Below are 27,911 nucleotides of genomic sequence, written 5' to 3'. Positions count from 1 at the left end.
TGGTCCAGCAGCTGCCAGTATTTAATAACCTTATTGGTGTGGAAGGATCTTCTTAGAAACTCACCACCATACTATAGGATATTCAACCATTGTTAAGTAAAATATTGTAGCACAGTATTTAAAAACCAAACCAAACCAAGCTCACCACTTCCCTCAAAAATCTCTCAGATTGAGTGATATGAAAAAGTACCAAATTTCTCTCTCTCTCTCTCTCTCTCTCTCTCTCTCTCTCTCTCTCTCTCTCTCTCTCTCTCTCTCTCTCTCTCTCTCTCTCTCTCACACACACACACACACACACACACACACACACACATTCCTTTTACATTGTAACTCTGGCAGTTTTCTAAGTGACACCCCAAAAGTAACAGAGATAGTTCAAGCTTTGGGTACTATTAACATGGCTCATCTTTAATCCGTGGGGGTGGGGGTAAGGGTAAAGGGGAAGTGTCTAAAAGTTACCTAGGATCCCTCCACTTGTAACAAGAATGAAAAACAACAACAAATATCAAGACACTTACTCCTTAGAGACTTGACATCCCTTAAGAGAATGAAAGGAATCAGTGCACATTGTCCCCCACACTACCACTCTTTCCCTGTAACACGGCCTTGAAAAATGCTTTTCTGTTGTGCCGGGTTGTACCAAAAGGTTTGATTTTCACGTCTTCCAGACCTGACCGTGAGAAAAGACCGGCTGATTCATCTTGCCCTGTCCCTTTTCCAGCTTCCAACCCCAGTCTACTCCTCTTACCTGATAATGTCGTCGTTGTGTCCCAAGAAGAATTTCTGGTTATGCTCCCGGGTGTTGTACACCACTCCTACTCCAGCCACGAAGTAGACCACTTCCTTGCCCGCGGTATAGTACAGGTTGTTGCGGCACTGGTGACCCCTGTAACCGTAGACCCACTCCAGCCGAAGCTGGCATCTAGGAGCTGTCCGATCCGCCATGATAACGCAACCCCACTCACACACACACACAGGGACACACAGACACACACAGACACACACACACACACACACACACACACAGGCACAGATACACACACACAACACACACACGCTCAGTCTGTTCAGTCCTTTCCCTTCCTCCCGTCCCCCACCTTGCCTAAAGCTCTTGCTGGGAAAAGCTCAGAGCTGCGGCAAGGCTGAGAGTCTTCAGTTGGCACTTAAGAGATTCTGATTTCCAAGAGGAAACGCATCCACAGCCCAGTGTGCCCGCTGCCACCATAATCTGCTGCTGCCGCTGCTGCTAAAGATGAGCAGCTGCTGCTGCTGCCGCCGCCGCTGCTCCACCGGTTTGCAACCCAGACACTTTGGGGGAGATAGATGAAATGGAAACACTCACTGGTCTTGGACGGATATTGCTCCAAAGACAAAAGCAACTTCCAGGTGCCGCCGCCACCTGCAAGGTCTCTCTCTGACTGCTGCCCCTTCTCGTAATTGGCACCGAAAGAGCTTCTTGGGATTCTCTCCACTTACCCAAACACACCTTTTAAAAACAGAGACCTATATGTTCAAACGGCAAGGATAGGAACCAGTCTTTATGTTTTAAGTTTCGGAGGGCTGGGATTCTGCAGCAATCCCTTGGATTTATTGGTGACAACCTGGATTTTATCGAGAACTCTTTTCAAGCTTTTCCATCATGGACCTTCCTTTCCAAATTGTCCAGCAACAACCAGGATGAGTGAACAAGAAACAGATAGGATTAAGTAAAATGTCTAGGTTGCACACACACACACACACACAATCACACACAATCACACAATCTAACCAAAATGATTCCCAAACTACCCTTAGCTTGCAGCTCTTCCCCAACTGCCCACCGTTAATAAAATATCTAACAAATCCCGCTGGTTGGTGACTGAACTAGTTGGTAATGATTTAGAACATGTCCTGTTCTTTTTTAATTAAAAATGACCCTAAATCCAAGACAGAAATCGAATGGTCATTTTTGAAGAAAAAAAAATACCTATAATTTGTTCAAATTCTTTGGGGCCATATTAAAAAAAAAAAAAATTCACATTCTTCTCTCCCTAGATGTGCATGAAAAAATAAATTAAAGAGCTCCAGCATCAGTGCACTCGCCAGTCTCCTGAGACTAAATCATAAACGTCATACGAGATTCTGAATCTGAGGAAAGAGAAACAAGAACGGGTTTGTAGTGTGAGTGTGTGAGTGTGAGTGTGAGTGTGTGTGTGTGTGTGTGTGTGTGTGCGCGCGCGCGCGCGCGCGCGTGCAGAAAGAGGGAAGGATGGAGGGAGGAGAGTCAGAGAGACTGACAGACAGAGACAGACATTAGACATTGCCACAAACTAGTCCTGGGGCTGAAAAAATTGTTCAGTGGAGATTAATAAATCTTTCCTAAAGGGAGAAGCCAAAGCTTTAATGCGGGGTGCGGGGTGGAGGGAACACTAGCTGGCTTTGAATCAGTACTTGGAAGGATGTTCCCTAAATCCATCTACAAACGGAAAACAGCTAGAGTTCACACGCTGCCCCTCGCGGCCCTTCGTCCGGTGCGGGTCGTGCACCTCTCACCTGTCTGTCACGGAGAGACCCTCGCTCCCTACCGTCCTTGCCTGGGGTGGAACTAAGGTGGCGGGCACTGTCTGGGGCATTAAACCTACCCCTGTGTCCAGTACTCAGTCCCTCCCAGGGGGGGCTGGATTTCCGCCCCCAATTCAGAGTTAGCCAGCCTCGCTTTCTCTGCGGTTACTGCCCTGGCTGGCAGCTGTCCAGATCTAGGTTCCCCGGCCCCCAGTGGAGAAGGCTGTGCTTCGAAGACCGGCAGACCCTGCTTCCTCCCTTCCCTGCTTTCCCCCTCCCGCTCCCGAGTGGGGGCGGCGGGGTCTGCTTAATCACTAGGACAACGAGGGGAGGGCTGTTCTTCCTCCAGCTAAGGCTCTCGGGGAAAGGGGACTGGAAAGAGGGAGGAGGGGCTTCGGCGCAGGCGTCCCGGGCTTTAGAGAATCACAGCCCGCTGGTAACTAAGACAGCCCGGCGCTTAGAAACCGCGACGCCTTCCCTCCTTCCCACCACCCGACTCCTTTGTGGCTCAAGGGATTCTGGGAAATGTAGTTCGCAACGGCCGAATTTACCCAGATTCTTTAGAGGAACTGTGTGGAAAACGCCCATAAATCCCAGGATTCTCAGCTACCGGAGTGGCGTAGTGCGAGAGCGCTTTTAGGGCTAAAGGTATTTGGGTGGGGAGCCGTGAGGAGCAGACAGTTTCTCGGGAGGGGCGCGCCCCAGCAACCGCCGCCTCTGGAGGCCTGTGCAGGCTTGTGGGTCTGAGGAAGGACGCGGAGGAGGGAGGCAGAGTCCCTCCTGGCTAAGGCTGCCCCACCACTCTCTGGAAGGTCATTCTCCTGAGACCTCTTGTCTGAACTGATGCTTCCAGAGCTGGCGAGCTGCTTTGTTTTCTGTCTCGTTCAGCTTCCTTTTCCATCCAGAAAGAGCGATTGGGTCAATACCTAAGGATTAACCTCTAACTTTGCAGATTGGCAAGGGCGGCCGATGGGAGATGAGTGTTGCAGTGCTTGTGGGACATAAGAGCACTGGTGCATTGTGGGTGAATCACTGCGAAGTCCAGCCATTGTGGAAAGTGCAACTAAAGTGACTCTGACCCAGAGATTCCATTATTAGACATTTGCCCCAAGGAGGCCGTAGATTAGAAAGCCCCATATTAACTTTGTTATAGCAATACTTTTTGTAATACCAAAGAATATGAAACATTGTAAATACCTATTATTGGGGAATGATTGAATAAATTGTGGTACATGAGTGCAAGGGAGCATCATTAAAGTGTAAGAAATGATGAATATGACTAATACAGAGAAGCATGGAAAGATCTTCATGTGTTAATGCTGAGTGACAGCAGATCCAAAGAAACAATATTAACAATGCCCGCAACAATGTAAATGGAAAGCAACTATGCACACAAATCAAAGACGAGTTGGGATAAAGACAATAATATACGCAAGTGGCATATTTGATCATTTTCATCATTCTGTTCATTTACATTATAACAATAATGTATGAATATAACAATGTTGCTATTCTATTAGTGGAAAAGTAGCTAGACCAGACCAAGCATAAACAGAGAGAAAATCTATTCTGGAGGCAGTACAGTTTTGAGGGCACTATGGCTCTCAAATTTAAGGCTAAAGATGAGTGAAAGAATGATTGGGAGAAAATATGGATTTTTATTACTATAAAGATATTGGTAACAGCTGACCCATCTTGAAAAAATCTTTATTAATATTAAGTGAAAATTTACAGACCTGCAGGGAGCATCATTGATGAAAATATGTGAATACAGAAGGTAGATTTTGTTAAGTGACTTTCTACAACAGAATATGTATTTACAAGTACACAACTGACTAGAAGAAAATATCCCACTGTTTAAATAGTTTTTGTAGACAGGAAACTACAAAATCAGATAGAGAAAATGCTAACTTAAAAGGTCTCCTCCAACAAGGAACCTTCATGCAAGTTTTAAAATTGCACAAGATTCTTTGACAAATACTAAAATAAGAATAAATTTGAAAATCCTCTTATAAGCTGAGACATAAAGGAATAGACCTGCACTTTACAGTTGACATTGTGCCATGGTGGATAAAATTTTGGACTTTGGAGTGAGGAAGACCTCTTTTTAAGACTTATCTTTGGCATTTATAACCTGGGTGACCAGAGGTAAGTCATTTAGCCTCCTTGAGTTTTGATTTTTCTATCTGTAAAATGGGCATAATATTTCTATTTCTGATTTTATAACAGTGTGAAGCCAAATGGACATAATATGAATAGCATTTCTGTAGTGCCTTAAAGTTTGCAAAGCACTTTGCATATGTTATTTAATTTGATCCTCATATCTATCCTGGGAAGTAGATACCATTTTATTGAGAAGGGAATTGACTTGCCAAAAGTCACATAACTGCTAGTGTCAAAAAGCAGGATTTGAACTCATAGTCTTTTTTTACCCCAAGATGCCTGGCACTTTTTATCTATTGCAGCATCTATCTGTAGAATAAAGTACAAAAGACTCATCCTTACCAAAGATAGTTGGTACCATCACCCAGGACTCCAGCACAGAGTAAAATGACAAAGGGATTCTCTAGAGGTAGTAAGGTAATCCATATGCTCTCCTTTGGGTGTTGATTGCTCCGAAACATGGCAAAACTCTCCTACCTGAGATCCATAATCATTTAAGAGAGTTTTGGACAAATTTTTCCACATAGGAAAAGTAAAAGTAGATGAAAATATGTCTATTATACAGACCTGTTCAGATATGAGTAATCTGTACTTACTGTTAGGTTTCCAATCTATGAGGCAAAATTTATATTTTTAAAAATTAGCCTTAGTTGTTCAACTAGTATTGTCTGGTTTTTTGTCAAGCATTGCTTATGATAGTGTAGTGATAAAAATGGCTCATGCTTATACCTCTAGTTATATAGTAAAAATTTTTCTAACAGGCTGGGGGGTTGAGATCCTTAGCTCTATATTAGGAGGGATTACTCTCTCTCTTTTGTGTGACTCTCACACCTGTCCTATGACCTCATGCCACAAAAAAAAGGGGACACCAGACAATTTTAAGGACAGGGTAAAACCACAAGAATTTTTGAAAAATAAGATCAAGTCCATCAAATGTATTCTTTAAGAGAATTTTTTAAAAACACAATTAAGCAGAAATAAAGGATGGAAGAGGAAAATTAAGGACTAATTCCTCCGTCTGTTTCTACCAAAGCAAGCAACCATGAAGAAGACAGAGTCACTTATTTCTCTATTTGTCTATTTAGGGAATAACTCTCATGGTCTTAAAGAAGGGAATTGCTGATATCATGATCCCTTCTGCCCCAGTCTTATTGTTCCAAAGGATGCCTATCAATTCTCCTTTTCCCTCAACACCCTCAAAATTCCCTGTGTATGTGAAAAAAATCCTTTCCCTCCAGGCCTCATTTTTGTAATAACTTCCCCTCTTCCCAAGCTGAATCTTCATGGACAGACAAAGCTTTCCAATGGTTGTTTACATATGCAGCTAGATAAATATGCCATGAACATGATTCATCAGTACATAAATCTTGGACAGACATTGCAAATGGATGGTAAAAACTGGCCCAGAATTTAATAGGATGAATAAAGCAGAAGAAATTACCTATGAGAACTTCTGATCTTTCAATGCTTCTCCCTGACATAAAACAACAATAATAAAAAACCCATCTTTTTGACATTAATATTCTTCTTGTGTTGCTATCTGGCATTCAAATCAAGGAATAGTGCAATCTATCTGATAAATCAAAAAACCAGGTTGCTCAAGAAGCATGGAGAGCATGTGAACATGTAGCAGTATACTACCAATAACAAATTGAATGCAAAAAAGTGAAAGAAAAAATATTAATAAAGAGATATATGATGGAAAAAAACAAATAACACAAAGTAAAGGATAATGGATAGAAAAGCCATGTATTGTAATGATGAACAGACCAAGAGGAAGGCATTTAGTACATTAGATGGATCCCCAACAGAGTATATATAGAATAACATCAGCAAGAGTTGCACAAGATAAAAAAGGCATGAAATTAAGACAACTCTGAGGTACTACTATACACCTCTCAGATTGGCTAAGAAGACAGGAAAAGATAATGATGAATGTTGGAGGGTATGGGGAAAAAACTGGGATATTAATACATAGTTTATGGAGTTGTGAAAATGATTCAACCATTCTGGAAAGCATTTTGGAAAGGGCTATCAAACTGTGCATACTCTTTGATCCAGCAGTGTCTCTACTGGCTCTGTATCCCAAAGAGATCATAAAAGAGGGAAAGGGACCCACATGTGCAAAAAATGTTTTGTGGCAGCTCTTTTGTAATGGCAAAAAAACTGGAAACTGAGTGGATGCCCATCAAATGGAGAATGATTGAATAAGTTATGGTATATAAATGTTATAGAATATTATTGTTCATAAGAAAACGATCAGTAGCATGATTTCAGAAAGGCCTGGAAAGACTTACATGAACTGATGCTAAGTCAAATGAATAGAACCAAGAGAACATTGTACATGGCAACAGCAAAATTATATGATGATCAATTCTGATGGAATTGGCTCTTTTTCAACAGTGAGGCGATTCAGGCCAGTTCCAATCATCTTGTGATGAAAAAAAGCCATATACACCCAGAGAGAGGATTTTTGGGACTGAGCGTGGATCACAACATAATATTTTCACTTCTTTTGTTTGTTTACTTGCATTTTGTTTTCTTTCTCATTTTTTTTCCTTTTTGATCTGATTTATTTTTGTGCAGCATGATAATTATGGAAATATATATAGAAGAATTGCATATGTTTAACATATATTAGATTACTTGCCATCTAGGGGAGTGGAAGGAAGGAAGGGAAAAATTTGGAACAAAAGGTTTTACAAGGGTGAATGTTGAAAAGTATGCATATGTTTTCGAAAATGAAAAGCTTTTTGCCATCTAGAGGAGAGGGTGGAAGGAAGAAGGGGAAATTTTGGAACACAAGGCTATGCAAAGGTCATTGTTGAAAAAATTGTTCATGCATGTTTTTGAAAATAAAAATCTCTAATAAAACAAACAAAAAAGAAAAGAAAAATCTTTAATAACAAAAAAGATAAAAAGGCATGAATGAATTATAACAGGCATTATTGAAAGCAATGTCCAAATTGATGAGATCATATGACTATTTGAACGGTTAAAGTATAAGCATTTTAGCATAATCCAATTAAAGTAGTATTTTAATCTCCATTTCAGTCATTTTTCATTATTTCACACAAGGCACTTGCTAGACACTGGGTATACAATGTAAATGCCTTTCCTTCAAAGAACTTAACTCTTAATAAGCCTTGCTGCTATTACCTCTTTGGCAATATCACTACCTGATCTGTAAGATCCAAGAAAAGGAAAAGAATGTATATGCACAAAAATATTTATAGTAGTTTTTTTTTTTTTTGTGTGTGTGTGTGTGTGTGAGAGAGAGAGAGAGAGAGAGAGAGAGATGACAAAGAATTAAAAGTTGAGGGAATGCTCATCAATTGGGAAATGACTAAACAAGTTGTGGGATATGATTATAATGGAATATTACTGTGCTATAAAAAATGATGAAGGAGATGGTTTCAGAAAAACCAGAGAAGATTTATGTGATTTAATACAAAGTGATGTGAGCAGAAGCAGAAAATTATACACAGGAAAATTAATATTGTCATGATAATCAACTGTTTAAGACTTAACTGCTCTGATAAATACAATGATCCTAAACAATTCTAAAAAATACATGATGAAAAAATGCTATCCATCTCCAGAGAGAGAACTGATGAATTCTGAAGTAAGAATAAAGCATATTTTACCACTTTTTCTTTTTTTGAATCCATATTGATTAATAAGAAAATATGTTTTGCATGACTTCACATGTGTAATGAATATCACATTGTTTACCTTTTCATTGGGTGGAGGAGAAGATAAAGGAAGGGCAAGAATTTGAAACTCAAATTTTAAAATGAATATTAAAAAAATAACCATAGTCAATCAATAAGTCAATAAGCATATATTAAATTTCTATTATAAAAAAGAGGGCAGCTAGTTCAGAGTTCAGAAGATTTGAGTTCAAATCTGGCCTCAGATACTTACTAGCTGTGTCACTGTGGGCAAGTCACTTAACCCTGTTTATCTCAGGTTCCTCTTTTGTAAAATAAACTGGAGAAAGAAATGCAAACCATTCCACTATCTTTGCCAAGAAAACCTCAAATGGTGTCATGGAGAATCAGACATAACTGAAACAAATATACAAAAACAAAGTTAAGTGAAAGGTTGAGAAGTCTAACAAGGATTTAATCATATAGTAGTCAGGAGGGGGCAGAGCAAAGACGGCAGAGAAGACACAAGCAACTTTCTAAGCTCTCTCATGCCCTCACTACCAACTATTTAATTCAGCCTCAAAAATAGCTCTTGACTGGTAAAACCCATGAAGATTAGAAGTACAACAACTTACCAGCCGGAGAGAATCTGGAATTTCATCAGAAAAAGTCTGTCCTGAGGGGCGGGAAAAGACTGGAGCGGACAGTGATAGAACTAGGCTAACATATTGTGCAGATAGGGCTGGGGAGGTCTCTAAGGTTAGAAAAGCTACAGAGACACAGGACTCTGGCATAGGCTAATTGCTCTACTCTGCTTGCAAAACAGCAGATCAGCAGAGAAATCAGAGCCACTTTAAAAAACACCAGAAACTATAGTCTGCCTATAGCTACCCTAAACCAGAAGTGACTCAGCACAGATCACAGCACAGCTGTGCAGACCCATTCTGCTGTATGAGGATTTTCCTTGGTGCAGTTAAGAACCTGCACAGCAGGGGGATACAGCCTGGGGCATCCTCTAATCTGCACAGTGCTCGGCCTAAGGCAATGGAACTTCCACAGCAGGGAAATTTCCACAGCAGCGCCTTGCTTCTTGGGGAAGAAATACTTCTGGTCTGTGCACCCAGGCTATTGCTGGTCAGCTGCTAATATCCACAGTCCCATAGTGGGCTTTGGCCTGGGGTTGTGATACTTTCACTGTTCAGGGCAGTCGCTAGGCCACACATCGAAGGCTCTTCACTTGGCACTTCTGCAGCCCAGCCTGTGCTAACCAGCTCTGAATCACTTCCAATAGGGAGGGGAAATTCTCTCCCAGAGCATCCTCATACCTTTGCAGACCATTCCCAAGACAGTTGCCGTCCATATACCTATTTCTGCTCTGCATAGGAAGCTGGTAAACTCCTTGATATGAAGGCAGACCCTATAGGTTTTTTTAAAATGAGTAAAAAAAAATTAAAAGGACAATCAATAGCTTCTATACAGAAAGAGAGCAGGTTTGCAACCCCGAGGAGACTAATAGCAGACAGTCTCCAGATAATACCCTGAAGGGGAATGTTACTGGCCCCCATCATATAACTCTCTCCCCTAGAAGAGACTATTAAAAACTTCAAAAGAGAGTTAGAAGAAAAATGTGGAAAGGAAAGAGAAGCTATGCAAGAGTTAACAACATCCTGAAATGTGAATTGGAAAAGATAAAGAATTCACAGGAAGTGCAGGGAAACAGAATTTGTGAATTGAAAAAGGTTAAAAAAAATTCCTGGAAAATAAAATTTGCGAATTGGAAAAGATAAAAAATTCCCAAGAAAGTAGGATTTGTGAATTGGAAAAAAAAAATAATTCACAAAAAAAAAAAAAAAAATTAGTGAAATGGAAAAAAATTCCATAGAGCAAAGCAACTCATTTAAAAACTCAATTGGACATATACAAAAAGAAGCAAAAAAAGCTAATGAAGAAAATAACTCATTAAAAATCAGGACTGAACAAATAGAAATGAATGATTCATTGAGACATCAAGAATCAGTCAAGCAAAACCAAAAAAATGAAAATATGGAGAAAAACGTCAAATATTTACTTGGAAAATCGACAGACCTGGAAAATAGATCTAAGAGAGATAATCTGAGAATTCTTGGGCTTCCCGAAAATTATGATAAAAAAGAGCCTAAATTCTATTTTACAGGAAGTCATCAAAGAGAACTGCCCCGAGGTAATAGAACCAGAAGGTAAAATAAGCATTGAAAGAATTCATCTACTACCTTCTGAAAAAGACCCCCCCCAAAAAAAAAAAAAAAAAAACTCCACAGAATACTGTGGCCAAACTTCAGAACTATCAGACTAAGGAAATAATATTACAAGCATCCAGGAAAAAAACAATTCAAATACCAAGATGCCACAATAAAGGTCACTCAAGATCTGGCTGCCTCTACATTAAAGGATCAAAGGGCCTGGAATCTGATATTCCAAAAGGCAAAAGATCAAGGATTGCAACCAAGAATAAACTACCCAGCCAAGTTTAGCATTTTCTTCCATGGAAGAAGATGGCCATTCAATAAAACAGAGGAATTCCATTTGTTTCTAAGAAAAAAAACCAGACTTAAACAAAAAATTTGATCTACATCCACAAGACTGAAGAGAAACAGAAAAAGGTAAACAGAACTCTTGAGAACTGTATCTCTGTTGTGGATATATAGAAAGTCCGCATGGATAATTTGATTTTACTAATATAAAAAACAGGGGGGGGAATAGTAAAGGGAAGGGGATAGTGTCAGAAAATGGGAAAAGGGGAGAGAAAAAGAGGGAAACTACATCCCAGGAAGAGGCAAAGAAAACTTATTATATCTAAGGGAATTTAGAGAGGGGGAGGAATATTGTGTGAATTGCACTCTCATCAGAATTGGCTCAAAGAGAAAATAATTGACATATTTGTTTTACAGAGAATTATCTCTCACTTCATTAAAAAGGGGGAGAGGAAAAGGGAAAAGGAAAAGAGTAATAAGGGAAGGGAAGTAATAATAGAAAGGGGAAGGGATTTAGAGGGAGGGGGGAGGGATACTAAAAAAGGGAGGGCTGTGTGACACAAGTGGGGCCCATAAGTTTAATACTGGGGAAGGGGTTTGGGGGGGCAAGGGAAAAAAAAGCATAATCTGGTGATAATATGATGGCAGGAAATACAGAATTAGTAATTTTAACTGGAATGGGATGACAGAACGAACTCGTCTATGTGGCAAAATAGTGAGATGATTTTACAATAGAGGTGAAAAGCCTATTCGAATTTAATGATAGCTGGTTGTCCAAAAAACGAATTTAAGTTCAACTTTAAATTTAACTAAAGTACCTATAAACCTAACTTAAATTTAAATGATAATCAAAAGGGGGACATCTCTTTTGACACGTAAATAAACTTACTTAGCGGATAATGAAAATTTTACAAAAACATTGTAGGCCTAAAAGCAGCCATCAATTAAGAAAGTGTTAAAGCTCAAATTAACATATTATTTAATCCCAAAAATTTATCAAAATCCCTAAAATTAATATTGGACAATTCTATAATAATATAGAAGATATAATGCTACTCTCCCATTAAGTGGAGGCGGATAGCAGGCTGAATCAAAAGTCAGAACCCTACAGGAAACACATTTAAAGCAGGGAGATACATACAGAATAAAGGTAAAAGGCTGGAGCAGAATCTATTATGCTTCAAGTGAAGTCAAAAAAGCAGGGGTAGCCATCCTTATCTCAGATCAAGCAAAAGCAAACATTGATCTAATTAAAAAGAGATAAGGAAGGAAACTACATCTTGCTAAAGAGTAGCATGGACAATGAAACAATATCAATACTAAACATATATGCACCAAGTGCTATAGCATCTAACTTCCTAAAGAAGAAGTTAAGAGAGTTGCAAGAAGAAATAGACAGAACTATAATAGTGGAAGATCTCAACCTTGCACTTTCAGAATTAGATAAATCAAACCACAAAATAAATAAGAAAGAAATTAAAGAGGTAAATAGAATATTAGAAAAATTAGGTATGATACATCTTTGGAGAAAACTGAATGGTGATAGAAAGGAGTATACTTTCTTCTCAGCAGTTCATGGAACCTATACAAAAATTGACCATATATTAGGACATAAAGATTCAAAATTAAATGTAGGAAGGCAGAAATAGTAAATGCTTTCATTTCAGATCACGATGTAATATGAAAACTACATTCAACAAAAAGTTAGGGATAAATAGACCAAAAAGTAATTGGAAACTAAATAATCTCATCTTAAAGAATGATTGGGTGAAACAACAAATTATAGACACAATTAATAATTTCACTCAAGATAATGACAACAATGAGACATCATACCAAAATTTGTGGGATGCAGCTAAAGCGGTAATAAGAGGAAATTTCATATCTTTAGAGGGTTACTTGAATAAAGTAGAGAAAGAGAAGATCAAGGAATTGGGCTTGCAACTTAAAAAGCTAGAAAAAGACCAAATTAAAAACCCCTAGGCAAATACTAAACTTGAAAATCTAAAATTAAAAGGAGAAATTAATAATATTGAAAGTAAAAAAAAAAACTATTGAATTAATAAATAAAACTAAGAGTTGGTTTTACGAAAAAAACAATAAAATAGATAAACCTTTGGTAAATCTGATCAGAAAAAGGAAAGAGGAAAATCAAATTATTAGTCTTAAAAATGAAAAGGGAGAACTTTTCACCAATGAAGAGGAAATTAGAGCAATAATAAAGAATTACTTTGCCCAACTTTATGCTAACAAATTTGATAACCTAAGTGAAATGGATGACTACCTCCAAAAATATAGGCTTTTCAGATTAACAGAGGAGGAAGTAAATTGCTTAAACAGTCCCATTTCAGAAAAAGAAATAGAACAAGCTATTAATCAATTCCCTAAGAAAAAATTCCCAGGACCAGATGGATTTACATGTGAATTCTACCAAAACATTTAAAGAACAATTAGCCCCAATGTTATATAAACTATTTGAAAAAATAGGGAATGAAGGAGTCCTATCAAACTCCTTTTATGACACAGACATGGTACTGATACCTAAACCAGGTAGGTTGAAAACTGAAAAAGAAAACTATAGACCAATCTCCTTAATGAATATTGATGCTAAAATCTTAAATAAGATATTAGCCAAAAGACTACAAAAAATCATCCCCAGGATAATACACTATGATCAAGTAGGATTTATACCAGGAATACAGGGCTGGTTTAATATTAAGAAAACTATTAGTATAATTGACCATATTAATAATCAAATTAACAAAAACCATATGATCATCTCAATAGATGCAAAAAAAGCATTTGATAAAATCCAACATCCATTCCTACTAAAAACAGTTGAGAGTATAAGAATAAATGGACTATTCCTTAAAATAGTCAGGAGCATATATTTAAAACCATTAGTAAGCATCATATGTAATGGGGATAACCTGGAATCTTTCCCAGTAAGATCAGGAGTGAAACAAGGTTGCCCACTATCACCATTACTATTCAATATTGTATTAGAAATGTTAGCCTCGGCAATAAGAGTCAAGAAAGAGATTAAAGGAATTAGAGTAGGTAATGAAGAAACCAAACTATCACTCTTTGCACCTGACATAAGGTATACTTAGAGAATCCCAGAGATTCTAATAAAAAGTTATTAGAAATAATCCACAACTTTAGCAAAGTTGCTGGATACAAAATAAATCCACATAAATCCTCAGCATTTTTATATATCACCAACAAAATCCAATAGCAAGAGATACAAAGAGAAATTCCATTCAAAACAACTGTCAAGAGTATAAAATATTTGGGAATCTATCTACCAAAGGAAAGTTAGGAATTACATGAGCAAAATTACAAAACACTTGCCACAAAAATAAAGTCAGATTTAAATAATTGGAAAAACATTAAGTGCTGTTGGATAGGCCGAGCAAATATAATAAAGATGATAATGCTCCCTAAACTAATCTATTTATTTATTGCTATACCAATCAGACTCCCAAGAAACTATTTTAATGACCTGGAAAAAATAACAACAAAATTCATATGGAAAAACAAAACATCAAGAATTTCAAGAGAATTAATGAAAAAAAATCAAATGAAGGTGGCCTAGCTGTACCTGATTTAAAACTATATTATAAAACAGCAGTCACCAAAACCATTTGGTATTGGCTAAGAAATAGACTAGTTGATCAGTGGAATAGATTGGGTTCACAGGACAAAATAGTGTACAACAAACTTTGTTTGACAAACCCAAAGATTCCAACTTTTTGGATAAGAATTCATTATTTGACAAAAACTGCTGGGAAATTTGGAAATTAGTATGGCAGAAATTAGATATGGACCCACACAATACCATATACCAAGATAAGATCAAAATGGGTCCATGATTTAGGCATAAAGAATGAGATCATAAATAAATTAAAGAAACATAGGATAGTTTACTTCTCAGACTTGTGGAGGAGGAAGGAATTTGTGACCAAAGGAGAACTAGAGATCATTATTGATCACAAAATAGAAAATTTTGATTACACCAAATTAAAAAGCTTTTGTACAAACAAAACTAATGCAAACAAGATTAGAAGGGAAGTAACAAATTGGGAAAATATTTTTACAGTTAAAGGTTCTGACAAAGGCCTCATTTCCAAAATAGAGAACTGACTCTAATTTATAAGAAATCAAGCCATTCTCCAATTTATAAATAGTTAAAGGATATGAACAATTTTCAGATTATGAAATTGAAACTATTTCTACTCATATGAAAGAGTGTTCCAAATCACTATTGATCAGAGAAATGCAAATTTAGACAACTCTGAGATACCACTACACACCTGTCAGATTGGCTAAGATGACAGGAAAAATTAATGATGAATGTTGGAGGGGCTGTTGGAAAACTGGGACATTGTTGATGGAGTTGTGAAAGAATCCAACCATTCTGGAGAGCAATCTGGAATTATGCCCAAAAAGTTATCAAACTGTGCATACCCTTTGATCCAGCAGTGCTACTACTGGACTTATATCCGAAGGAAATACTAAAGAAGGGAAAGGGACCTGTATGTGCCAAAATGTTTGTGGCAGCCCTCTTTGTAGTGGCTAGAAACTGGAAAATGAATGGATGTCCATCAATTGGAGAATGGGTGGGTAAATTATGGTATATGAATGTTATGGAATATTATTGTTCTGTAAGAAATGACCAGCAGGATGAATACAGAGAGGCTTGGAGAGACTTACATCAACTGATGCTGAGTGAAATGAGCAGAACCAGAAGATCACTATACACTTCAACAACAATACTGTATGAGGATGTATTCTGATGAAGTGGATATCTTCAACAAAAAGAAGATCTAATTCAATTCCAATTGATCAATGATGGACAGAATCAGCTACACTCAGAGAAGGAACACTGGGAAATGAGTGTAAACTGTTTGCATTTTTGTCTTTCTTCCCAGGTTATTTTTACCTTCTGAATCCAATTCTTTCTGTGCAACAAGAAATTCAGTTCTGCACACATATATTGTATCTAGGATATACGATAACACATTTAACATGTATGGAACTGCCTGCCATTTAGGGGAGGTGGTGGAGGGAAGGAGGAGAAAATTCGGAACAGTACAAGGGATAATGTTGTAAAAAAAATTACCCATGCATATGTACTGTCAAAAAATTATAATTATAAAATTAATAAAAAAATAAATAAAATAAATTTTTAAAAAATCATATAGCAGTTGGAGTAACCCATACCTCACCCCAAGCTGATCTGTACTCCCCAAACTACTTACAAAAAATTCCATCTAAGAAATTTGGGAGGGGGAGCAAAGGGATGTTACACTTGATATTAAGAAAATTGCTGGACACTACCCCATAGCTGATATTATAAACATTCACTCATTTTTTGAGTTATTATGAACATAACATGTTAGGATTCTTACAAGGTGTAAGTCACTGGAATTGGATAGAGACAATAATTATGTAATTTAGTATGGTTCAGTATGATTGATCTGATCCTACAAGGAAATGGGCCAGAACTGAAACAAGGTTATGTACTTAGTTCACACCTTTAAAGAAGTTCATACCTTTAAAGGAGTTCACTCATTGGTTCTCACATTAAACTTCACACCTTTAGAGAACATATATAAGGAAGGGAGGAAAAACCTGCTCTTGGACTTCCAGGAGAATTCACAAGCCCACAGAAATCCACAATCCTACTCTCAGAGGTGGAATCAAGATTCATTCCCACTTCCACCTTTGTGCTGTCTGGAGACATTCAGATAAGAACTCTCAGGAACCAAGGAGAGAGGAAGGCCTCCAGAAAACTAACTGAGCCCCAAGTGAAGGAGATAAGACTTGGAAGGAGAAAATAAAGGATTTGAACTTTAACTCTTGGCTGCATTTGAGGAGATTATTGAAACTGAACTGAAACAAAGGCTGCCTCCAGAAGCTCCCCAAGAAACCTGCTCTCAGAGAACGATTATATATTTAGAGAACAGAACATTACAATAACGCACTGCTAACTAATGGAGAGTGCCTGTAAGGAATTTATTTGGAGAAATAGAAAACATCTTTAAGTTATGTTTTAACATGATTTACTAAAAGCATTCCTGTGTATCTTATGAGTATTCCTCATTTCAGTGTAACTAGAGCTGATTCTCAGCAGTCAGAAAACTTAAAAATCAACTGTCAGTAGGCACACATTTACAAATTTAAAATATGACCTGAGACTTGCTAATGTTGACATGTCAGATAGTCTACTTCTTAGTAGATAAGGGGTTTTTGAATTCTTAGTAACAACCTGCTGCGAATATACTTTTCCAGTAAATTCCCTGTTGACATATTTATGGTATCATATAATAAGAAAGAACTTCAGAGTTAGAAGGGATTGCAATCCAGTTCAATCTATACTCTCGCTCCCCCCCAAAAATAAAATAATAGCCATTATGTATATGTGTGTGTATATATATGACGTGTCCATTCTAAAAATCTCCATATAGTAAATACCCATTACTTTCTGAGATAGCCCATTCCAATTTGTGGATACATCTAATTGTTAGGAAATTCTTCCTTATGTTTTTCCCCCCCTGAGGCTGGGGTTAAGTGACTTGCCCAGGGTCACACAGCTAGGAAATGTTAAGTATCTGAGACCAGATTTGAACTCAGGTCCTCCTGAATTCCAGGCTGGTGCTCTATCCACTGCGCCAAATTCTTCCTTATTTTAAGTCTAAATTTGCTTATTTACATCTTTGACTCATTGCTCCCATTTCTGCTACATGGGGCTAAATGGAACAAACTGAATCCCTCTTCCACAAAATAGTTTTTCATATGATTAACAGAATCACAGAAAAATAATTTTAAGGAACTCAGCAACCATCTTTTATAACCCAGACCCCAAAATAACCCCTATTATGACACAGCCAATAAGTGACTCTTCTTGAAGACTTTCAAATATCATGACAAAGTTCAATACATTTTCATAGTTGTCTAATTGTTAGGCAAGGTAGGGGGCACAATGGATAAAGCGTCAGGCCTTAGAGTCAGGAAGATTCATCTTCCTGAGATCCAATCAGGCCTCAGACACTTACTAGTGGGAACCCAAGGCAAGTCATTCTGTTTGCTTCAATTCCTTCATCTATAAAATGAGCTGGAGAATGAAATGGCAAATTATTACATCATCTTTGAAAAAAAAACAACAAAACCCCAACAACCAAATAGGATCACAAAGAGTTAAAAACAACTAAAAAATAATTGAACAAAGGAAGCTATTCCCAATATAAAATCAAAATTTGGCTCTTTTCAACTTCTAGCCATTGCTACCAATTCTGTCCTTTGGGGCCAAACAACAAAACTAATCCTTTCTCTCTATGATAGGCCTTCAAATACTTAAAGGCAATGATCATATCCTCCCCCCCACCCTGCCGTCTTCTTTTCTCAAAGCTTTTTTCAATTCTTTCCAATGCTTCTTATGTGACATGAACTAAGGTTTTTCATTATTCTAGTAGTCCTCTTCTAGACATTCTTTACTTTATCAATAACCCTACTTAAACTGAGATATCTAGAACTCCAAATAAGTTTTGTCAGTCAAATGAATATTATTCTTCATCTTTTCTAGTCAGAGAACAAATGAAATATTACTTTCTTATTCCTGGAAGCCATACCTTTATGTTCAAGATTGTGGTAGCTTATTTGGCTACGTTATTGAAATGCTAACTCATGTTAAGATAAAAGTTCATCAGTTGAATGGATGCCCATCAATTGGAGAATGGTTGGGTAAATTATGGTATATGAAGGTTATGGAATACTATTGCTCTGTAAGAAATGACCAGCAGGAGGAATACAGAGAGGCTTGGAGAGACTTACATCAACTGATGCTGAGTGAAATGAATAGAACCAGAAGATCGCTGTACATTTCAATGTTGTATGAAGATATATTCTGATGGAAGTGGATATCTTCAACATAAAGAAGATCCAACTCATTTCCAGTTGATCAATGATGGACAGAAACAACTACACCCAGAGAAGGAACACCGGGAAGTGAATGTAAATTGTTAGCACTACTGTCTATCTACCCAGGTTACTTATACCTTCGGAATCTAATACTTAATGTGCAACAAGAAAATGGTATTTACACACATATATTGTATCTAGGTTTTATTGTAACACATGTAAAATGTATGGGATTGCCTGTCATCGGGGGGAGGGAATGGAGGGAGGAGGGGATAATTTGGAAAAATGAATATTAAAAAAATTACTCATGCATATATACTGTGAAAAAAAAATTCTGGAAAAAAAAAAAAGATAAAAGTTCATCAAATGTCCCAGGTCTTTTTCAGATAGATTATTGTCTCTTCATCCTCTATGCTATATTTGTGATGTTATTTGAACCCAATGTAAGACTTTAACTTTACAGTCACTGAATTTATCTTACTAGATTCAGCCTTGTTCTCTACCCTGACAAAATCATTTTTGGATGCTTACTTGGTCATCCATTGAATTAGCTATCACTCCCAGTTCTGTGTCATCTATAAATATCATAAACATATCATTTATGCCATTATCCAAGTCAGTCAAAAATAATTATCATGTTCTTTGCCACACTTCTGACTTCTCAGTCTTCCCTTCTCCAAGGTAAACAGCCCCAGGTCCTTCAATCAATCCTTTCACAGCAGAAACTAAAGATACTTCACTTAATTAATTTTTAATTAATTAATAATTAAAGTTAAGAACTGGGTCTAAATTATATACATATTTACAAAAATGTGTATTCTGACTAAAGTTTAAAAATAAAATCAGGAGTGGCCATAATGATATCAGAAAAAGTTGACTTCAATTCAGAATATTCAGGTCAAAGGTATACTATCATAGTGCAGGGTATACTATATATTGAATATTTATTAATTGTTCATCATAAAGTTCCCCTCCTCTAGATGCTCTTTATTTTATCAATGCCCTTCCCAAACTTCCTTTACAAGGATTATATAAATAATTCCAAAGAGAAAATATGAAAAATTGGTCATGAGGTTGAAAACAGATGTTGCATTTTGAATATATGTCAAATGACTTAGCTAAAGTTGATTTAAAAAACATCTATGCATCCTGTTAGTGATTGTTAGTTCTGGAACATTGAATCTAACTTAATTATATTTTCTTCCCCTGTGAACTCTATAAGCTTAATCAATATGCCCTCTTCTTCAATTCATAACATGAAACACCTTATTTGCATGATTACAATTGTATCTTTCTACATTTTATATCTTTTCTCTCTGGAGCTATTAAAGCTGCTAGGGTAGCAAAATTGTACTGCATTTTCCACAATTTGCACTTATTTCTCATAAATGCTTGGTAAATGTCCCTATATTTCGTTTTGAAATATGTTCTTCAAGTTCTTTAAAATGGCAAAATAAAAAACAGCAAAAGGGTCAGTTCTGCTTTGACACCTTTAGTAACATAAAAATATCCCACTCATGGCTGAAAAGAGATGAGAGAAAAGTGCAGGATTGAGGTGAAGGGAGAGGGTGATGTAGACTTTTAATTGGAAATATTCAGAAATAAAAAATGAGGGAGCAGAGGACATAGCCATTATCTACCTGCTTTTATCATGCCAAGTTATTGCTGCATGTAGAACTATAGATTGTGACATCTGCCACTAATTTCACAGGAGGCAACAACTGGGCAATCTACCTCAACTATTTCCAGACTTTAATAAGCTGACCTCCAGCTGTCAGCCAAGCCTCCAATGCAAGGAACCAATCTCTACCTCAACAGAGACTGCTTCCACTAGTCTTTTCATTTCCCACCAGCCAGAATGCTACTATTATTATCCCTATTGCCATAAATACAACCTCCAATCAAAGGAATTCCCCTGTTCCCCCAAAGGCTCAATCTCTAACTGAGCAGAAAGAATCAACATTACTCTCATATGTCAACATATGCCATATAACATATTAACAGGGTGGACAATAGCTACTTCCTCTCTGAAAGCTATAGATTCAAAAAAAAGCAGTGGATAAAGCACCAAGTTTGAAGGATGGGCAACTCACTTAATATGTTTTCCTTAGTTCCTCAACTACAAAATAAGCTGGAGAAGGAAATGGCAAACCAGTCCAGTATCTGTGCCAAGAAAACCCCTAACGAGGTCACAAAAGAGTTGGAAATAACTGAAACAATCAACAACAAGCTAAAGCAAACAAAGGTTAGTTGTGTTGCCTGGGATCACACATCTAATAAGTGTCAGATTTGAGCTCAGATTTTCTTGACTTCAGATCCAGTCCTCTCTATACTTTGCCACCTAGATGCCTCTGCAAGGAGCCATCTGGAATATACTATCACCTTTAGTTCCAAGAGCACTTCAGTTGAACTTCCTGCCTAGAATTCTTCCAAATCTTTTCCAACTACTACCACCATCACTCTGAAAGCAAAGACTAATAACCAAATAAACAATAAAATCCAGAGCAACTACGCAGCCTCTCTACTTCTGCCTCATCCTGAGAGGAAAGAGGAATTAAATTAACAAAGTAGAAAAAAGTGATAAGGGAGAAATTGATAAAGCATCCAGAGACAGGTCAATAATAGTAACATAAAAAATAGACTTTCAGCCTGACTTAGAAAGAAAAACAATAATAAGCTGATAAATCTGATATAAAATAAAACTGATAGAACAGATAGATAATGAGCAAGTTAAAGGAAAACTTGGACAATAAAGAAAATCTGCAATATAAAAGATGCTGGGAATAAAACATTAGAAATTTTGAAATGTCTCTATAATAGTTTCAAGAATTATTCTTTATTCTTGAAATAAAGGATTATGGGGCAGCAAGGTGGAGCAGTGGATAGAGCACCAGCCCTGAAGTCAGAAGGACCTGAGTTCAAATTTGATCTCAGATATTTCACTTCCTAGCTGTGTGACCCTAGGGACAAATCACTTAACCCCAATTGCCTCAGGAAAAAAAAAAAAAAATATATATATATATATATATATACATATATATATATATATAAACGATTACATAAACCAGTAAATGCTTTTGAGAAAGACTTTCAGCTCACATGAAAAAGCATAGAAATTTATAACAATTAGCAAAAAACAAAGTTAACAGAGAGGAAATAAAAACATCAGTTCATAGCAAATGGTAAACAGTAGAACAAAGATTATTGGACAAAGAAAAATTAATTTTAAAAGAATTTAACAGATATGAAGCTAAAATAATAGACTAAAAAACAGAGGAAGAAGTTTGTGTATTAGGTTAATCAGCATTTCGCAAAATATTGAAAGAGAAAAGAGACTATATTTGAGAAATTAGAAAAAATTTCTTAGCATAGACAACTCTACTAACTCTAAAGTTGAAAAAAAAGAGATTCAAAGAACATTACCATAGAAAAAAACTTAATACAAGTCTTCTAAGCATAAAATATTTAATTTCAAAATTTTAAAGACAAAGAAAGTTTCCTCCAAGCTTTGAGAAACTTAAAAAAAAAAACTATTAAAACTATCAATTAAAATATTATCAGATTTTTTTTTAAAGCAATAACATAGGAATGATGATTAAGAGCAACAGAAATATTCATGATATAGGTTTAGGTCCCAAATGAATATATCCTTTAAACTTAAGCATATAACTTGAAAGTAAAAAGATATATTTCAAAAAATCATCAAGACCACCCCAAAATTGGGGCAACTAGTTAGTGTAATGGATAGAGCCCTGAAGTCAGGAGGACTTGAGTTTAAATCTGGCCTTAGTCATTTAACACTTCCTGGCTGTGTGACCCTGAGCAAGTCACTTAACCCCAATTGCCTAAGGGAAAAAAAAAATCACTCCAAAATAATTTGTCAATGAGGCAAGGCAACAAGCAAAAAGAAAGCCAGTTCTTGCCCTCAACAAATTTGCATTATAACAAGAAAAGACAACACATGAAAGAGAGCTAAAAAGCAGTGGGCTGTAAAGATGGGCTAAAGAAGAAGAGAGAAGGATCGTGGTTTTGAAGTCTGGAAAGTCAGAAGCAGAACCAAGAGGGTAATAAATAATTTATTCCCTTAAAGATTGTTCACCTAGGAGATGTGATCAGATATCATCTAATTGCTGATCACTGTCATTTTGGTGAAAAGTAAGATCACAAGCTCTATATTTAAGGCTTGATTCTTTTACCATCTAATACCAGTTCAACAATGAACACACATAGAAAATAGCAAGGAAACACTTTTATACAAATCATAGCAACACAGAAATCAGAGAAGGTATCCATAAGAAATTGACTATACCAAACAATACAGAGTGAAAGAGCTCTATTGAAGATTAGATAATTCAGCTAAGCCAAGAGAGAATGAATTCTAGATTTCATCCAAGGGAAAAATCCCTAATGTTTCAGGAGTAGTAAATTGGACATTGAGATATGAAGGAAACTGATAGCTCTTCTTATGTCTTCCCAGAGTCTTTTCTTTCAGTAAACTGAAGTGGGTTTCACTTTTTCATCTTCTCTCTCAAAGTTGGAAGCCAAGAACTCTAGAACTTGAAGACTTGAAGCTTGATGACTCTTTGAAGGGGAATTACTGAGAAGTGAAGCTCTTTCTTCTCATCAATTTCAAACCCCCACCTCATCCCTCACATAAGACAAAGTCTTCATCTCCATCAGTCCATAATTATGGACTTTGGGACATATACTTCAGGGGGATCACTTCAAGAACTGTGTGAAGTATAGATTGGAATAGAGATCAATTAGAAGGCTAATACAATAAATAGTTAAGGCAAAAAATAAGAAGGGCCTGGAACCAGCCTGGTAAAGGGAACCTATTCAAGAGATATTGTAAAGGTAGAAATGGTGAGGATTGACAACAAATTAGATATTTGAGAATATAAGTAAGGAATTGAGAATTATATCAACATTTAAAACTTAGGTACCTGGAAGAATTGTAGTGCCTTCAACAGTAATAGGGAAGTCATACAGAGAGAAGGATTTGGGGGCAGAATGGAAGATGATTCTGTTTCAGACATATTTGGTTTAAGTAGTCTACAGGATATCCATTTTGAAACATCTAATTTGATTGAATTGAATTTAATTAATAATGTAATTAATTAATTAATAGTTTAATTGGATTGAAGCTGAGGAGTGGGTATTTCACTGATGAAGATCCAGCAAAAGAGACTGAGGGGTGTTAAGATGAGGAGAAGAACCAAGAAAGATCAGCATTAGGAAAACTTAGAGGGGAGAAGCATCAAGAAAGAGATGCTCAACACAGTGTCATAGTTTTTTGGAAGGGCAAGAAGGATAAGAACCGTTTCAGCTGAGTGATGAGATCAGAACTGGAGCATTTAGCTTGGAGTGAGAAGAGATAAAAGGGATATATAGAATATAAGAAACCCATGACCTGAGAAAATACTATTCTCCTTTTGCCCTTTTTCCATAGCAACATTTGGCCAATACATGAGCTTCATGGGGAGAAGTGAGTATTTTTAATTTCTTCCTGAAGATGGCGATACTAGACTGTGTGCTAAACTTTTTTTTTCCTCCTTGTTCTTAGGGGAAAGTTCTTGTGAAATAGTGATATTAAAGTATATAAGGCCATATCATCAAAACAATGTGAAAAGTGCAAAAAAAGAGAGAGAGAAATGAACATTTTATATGGAACACTACAGGGAAAGGCAGTGAAAAAAATTAATTTAATTCTCAGCTTAACTGGAGAAGATAATTTCCTGATCTCTAGGGTATTGTTTTGTTTTGCTTTTAAGAGGTATTTTTTTTTCCTCCTGACCTTTTTTTTTTTTCCTGCAGCATCAGTTTCCACAAATAGGATGTATGAAGTAAGAAAGATTATTTATTGTGACAGACTAAATGATCATCTATCAAAAGTGAATTAGAACATATGCTTCTACTCTAGGCATTTTATTCTTTGGGGCCAGTCAGTGAAGTGTGTCATTAAATCTTCTGGGCACATTTTCTTTTGTTGTGATTATCCACATCTACATGGGTAGAAATACGTTTTTGAAGCATTTGTGGGAAAACTCAAGAGTTATTCATCCAATACCCTTGAAAGCTTTTCTTTTAATATAGCACTAACCAAAAAATAAGAATGTTGTGACCATAAAAAGGACAGTAAATTAGTCAAAAAACATTTTATAGCCATGATCCAGGAAGCTGTTCTGAAAAACATATAAAAAAGGTTTGATTGTCATAACTAGCTACACTCAAATAGGGGAAAAGTAGCAATGTTTAAGGCTAAATAGGAAGTTTAATAATCTCAATTTGGATCTCTTTAGACACTTGTAAACTTATTCAGATAATTTTAAAAGTTTTCCTTATGTTAATTTATACTTGGGCAATCTGTTGATAATACCCCCAAATTTCCTTTTAGTTCTGAAATATGAATTAAACTTTGCATAAAACAAATCACAAAATATAGATGAAAATGTTCTGGAAACACCCCACCCACCCCCCTGCCTCAGCCCAAGTCTTCACTAGTATACCATTCTCTTGTTTGAAATGAAATCATTTTTAGCTGGCTTTGATGGTTCACACCTATAATCTCTATAACTGGTAAGTTTGAGAATGGTGGATTGTTTGAGTTTAGAAGTTCTGATTTGCACTTGGATTAAGGTTGAGAAAGTGCCCCAAACTGCACCAGGTCAGAAAATGGAATTTTCTGGTCTGGAAAATGGAATGGATTTGGAAAATAAAAATTTCCAAATCAATCAACAGTGGAATCAGTCTTGTGAGTGCAGTTCTTATCTGAGTGAGACAGAGAGACCCAACTTACTCACTCCCTCCTCCCCCCCAAAGAAATCATTCTTAACAAATATTTTTAATTTCTGTTCTAACATTCTGTTCTTGTGTTTTAGAATTTACTTGTAATTATTGTAAACAAGAGCATAATATAGTATCCTTACATTTTTAAGAATAACAAATAATAGTGGGATGACAGGATTCCTTTCCATAAAATTTCTTTCTGAATTGGATCATTCCCATAAATTGAACCCCTGCTGGAAAGCTGAAAGAAAACTCCCAAGGACAGTTGCTACAACCACTCTCAGGGTTTTAGGGATAACCATGTGTCTACTCCTATTATTTAAGATTCTGTATCTCTACCAGTGTGCTTCTCCTTAGTACTCTTATTTATCTATATTTAAATAGACACTAAAATGATGTTGTTCAAGCATTTTTAGTCGTTTGTCTCTTCATGACCCCATTTAGGGATTTCTTGGCAGAGATACTGGAATAGTTTGCTAAATATATACAATGTATTAATAAACTAGAGAAATAATAAATATAAGATACAAATGTTTATGTATACATACATACTATTTATAGTTTTTTTACTATGACCAATGTTACTGCAAAAATCACCTTTGACTCTTAAAAATATCAATAGCTGATATTTTATGCTGACTCATTTTTACTTGTCTGGAAACTCAGTATTATTCCATTCCTTTTCTCTCAAGATAATAAGTGAAGTATCTTTGAAAAATCTCTTCATATCTTTTTTCTCTATGATTTCATTAACTTCTTGCCAGAAATCATAGGAAACATCTATCCACCATTTATCAAGCCAATACTTTTGATAGTCTCTTCAATTTATCAAAACATGTGCATAGATCAAAAAAATAAAAAACATGCACTCTCTGAGTCCATATGGAAAGGCATAAAATACAAAATTATTCACAGAATAAATTCTTCATAGATCCTTCTAAATCACAGATCACCTCTCTTCTTCCTTATTCATTCTCATTTGTTACTAACCTCAAAAATCAAAAATTTTCTTAATATTCTATTTGCAACTTAAAGTTGTGACACAATAACAATCTCTATAATCTCAGATATTCAAAGGAAGAATGGCATTTGTCTTTGCTTTTTTTCCCTTTGAATCAGCAAAATTGCCAAAATGTAAAAGGGGTTATACCATATAAACCCTTATATATTTATACATAAATTATAAAATATCTTTATTATCCATTGTCTCATTTGATACCCAAACAAATCTATGGGATAGTATAAATATGATTGTGTCCATTTTATAGAGGAGAAAACTGAGATCCAGGGAGATTTTATGACACTGCTAAATAACAATAACTGACATTTATGTAGTGCTTTAAAATTTACAAACCATGTCACCGACATTATCTCACAGGTGGTACATCTGGCTTGTGGCAACGCTATTGCCTGGCCTTTGGATGAAATGGCAGACTTTATAGAATTGCCTGTGGACATATAAGTAAGGGGAATCAAAAAAAGCAAAATGAACAAGAATAAGGAAAGGAAAAAGGAGAAACAATACTCTTAAGTCCAAAACAGTTCTAACTCTCCACTGTGGCTGTGGGAAAATTCATGGAAATACTTGTATCTCTCTCCTTGCCCCTTCCCAACTCTTTTTAAGGAAAAAGCTCAGTATCTGCAGAACAAAGCAGAAGTCACAAATCATTTCCCCCTCTCCATTCTTCCATGTAATGGAAATACTTATTCTATTTCCTAAGTTCAGAATAAATTTTTTTTTTAAATTAGAAAAGGAAAGCAAAAATCTTGTAAAGAATCTATAAAAGTGAAATAAATGATCTTCAATTAAAGTTCTATTGTCTCATAAAAAAAGGTGATGTTATCTTTCTCACCAGCCTAAGTTCCTGAGGCAGAGCCCAATGATTGATGTAACTATATAGAGGACCACAGACAGTGGGGGAACTTGGTAAGGAAGAAGACCCTTCAGCCAGAGGGAACCTGCTGACAATGTCTGGTTCAGTTCTCATCTCCCCTTGGGGGTGTCTCAGCCTTCCTGAGAAGTTGGGGGTGAAGCTGACAACCTGTGTTCTACTTGAAACAGCTATGCTTGCAGTAAAGAGGCATTTACATAATAATAGCAAGGATCTTATAGTTAGCACATGCTCAATGTGCAGTGGTAATGTAGATACTAAGGTATTTAAGGCTGAGAGAACTTGAAATAAATGGACTCCATATTTGACCATCCATATGAGTCCCTGCCTCCTCCTCCTCCTCTAAGAGCAAGGACTCACACTGGTCCCAAGATCCTCCAGAGAGCTAGTTCTGGATGGTACATTTTGGCATCCCAACATTGGACTCTAGAAAGCACAGA

At 36.4% G+C, this 27,911-nt stretch overlaps 1 protein-coding gene and 1 long non-coding RNA gene across 4 annotated transcripts in view; one reads left to right on the top strand and one right to left on the bottom strand.

Moving 5' to 3' along the window:
* Nucleotides 1–2,108, top strand: part of LOC141554716 (uncharacterized) — a 29,927-nt gene extending 27,819 nt beyond the window's left edge. Inside the window, exon 3 of the long non-coding RNA XR_012485925.1 lies at nt 2,035–2,108. This is a non-coding gene — a long non-coding RNA (uncharacterized LOC141554716). The remainder of the gene's footprint in view (nt 1–2,034) is intronic.
* The window catches only part of EML6 (EMAP like 6), a 284,438-nt gene extending 281,490 nt beyond the window's left edge, over nt 1–2,948 (bottom strand). Inside the window, exons 1-2 of one of the 3 annotated variants that reach the window (XM_074286942.1) lie at nt 2,622–2,948; nt 749–1,645 (exon numbers count right to left, since the gene is read on the bottom strand). In XM_074286942.1, the coding sequence (XP_074143043.1) occupies nt 749–945 (197 nt within the window). In that variant the 5' untranslated portion in view covers nt 946–1,645; nt 2,622–2,948. Of the gene's footprint in view, nt 1–748; nt 2,567–2,621 lie in introns of those variants that run through there. The other 2 variants (XM_074286941.1, XM_074286943.1) reach the window with 2 other exon arrangements.
* Between the last annotated feature and the right edge of the window lie 24,963 nt (nt 2,949–27,911).

This window comes from Sminthopsis crassicaudata, chromosome 2 (genome assembly GCF_048593235.1).
Source record: "Sminthopsis crassicaudata isolate SCR6 chromosome 2, ASM4859323v1, whole genome shotgun sequence".
NCBI lineage: Eukaryota > Metazoa > Chordata > Mammalia > Dasyuromorphia > Dasyuridae > Sminthopsis > Sminthopsis crassicaudata.
This window is presented reverse-complemented; position numbering and strand designations above follow the sequence as displayed.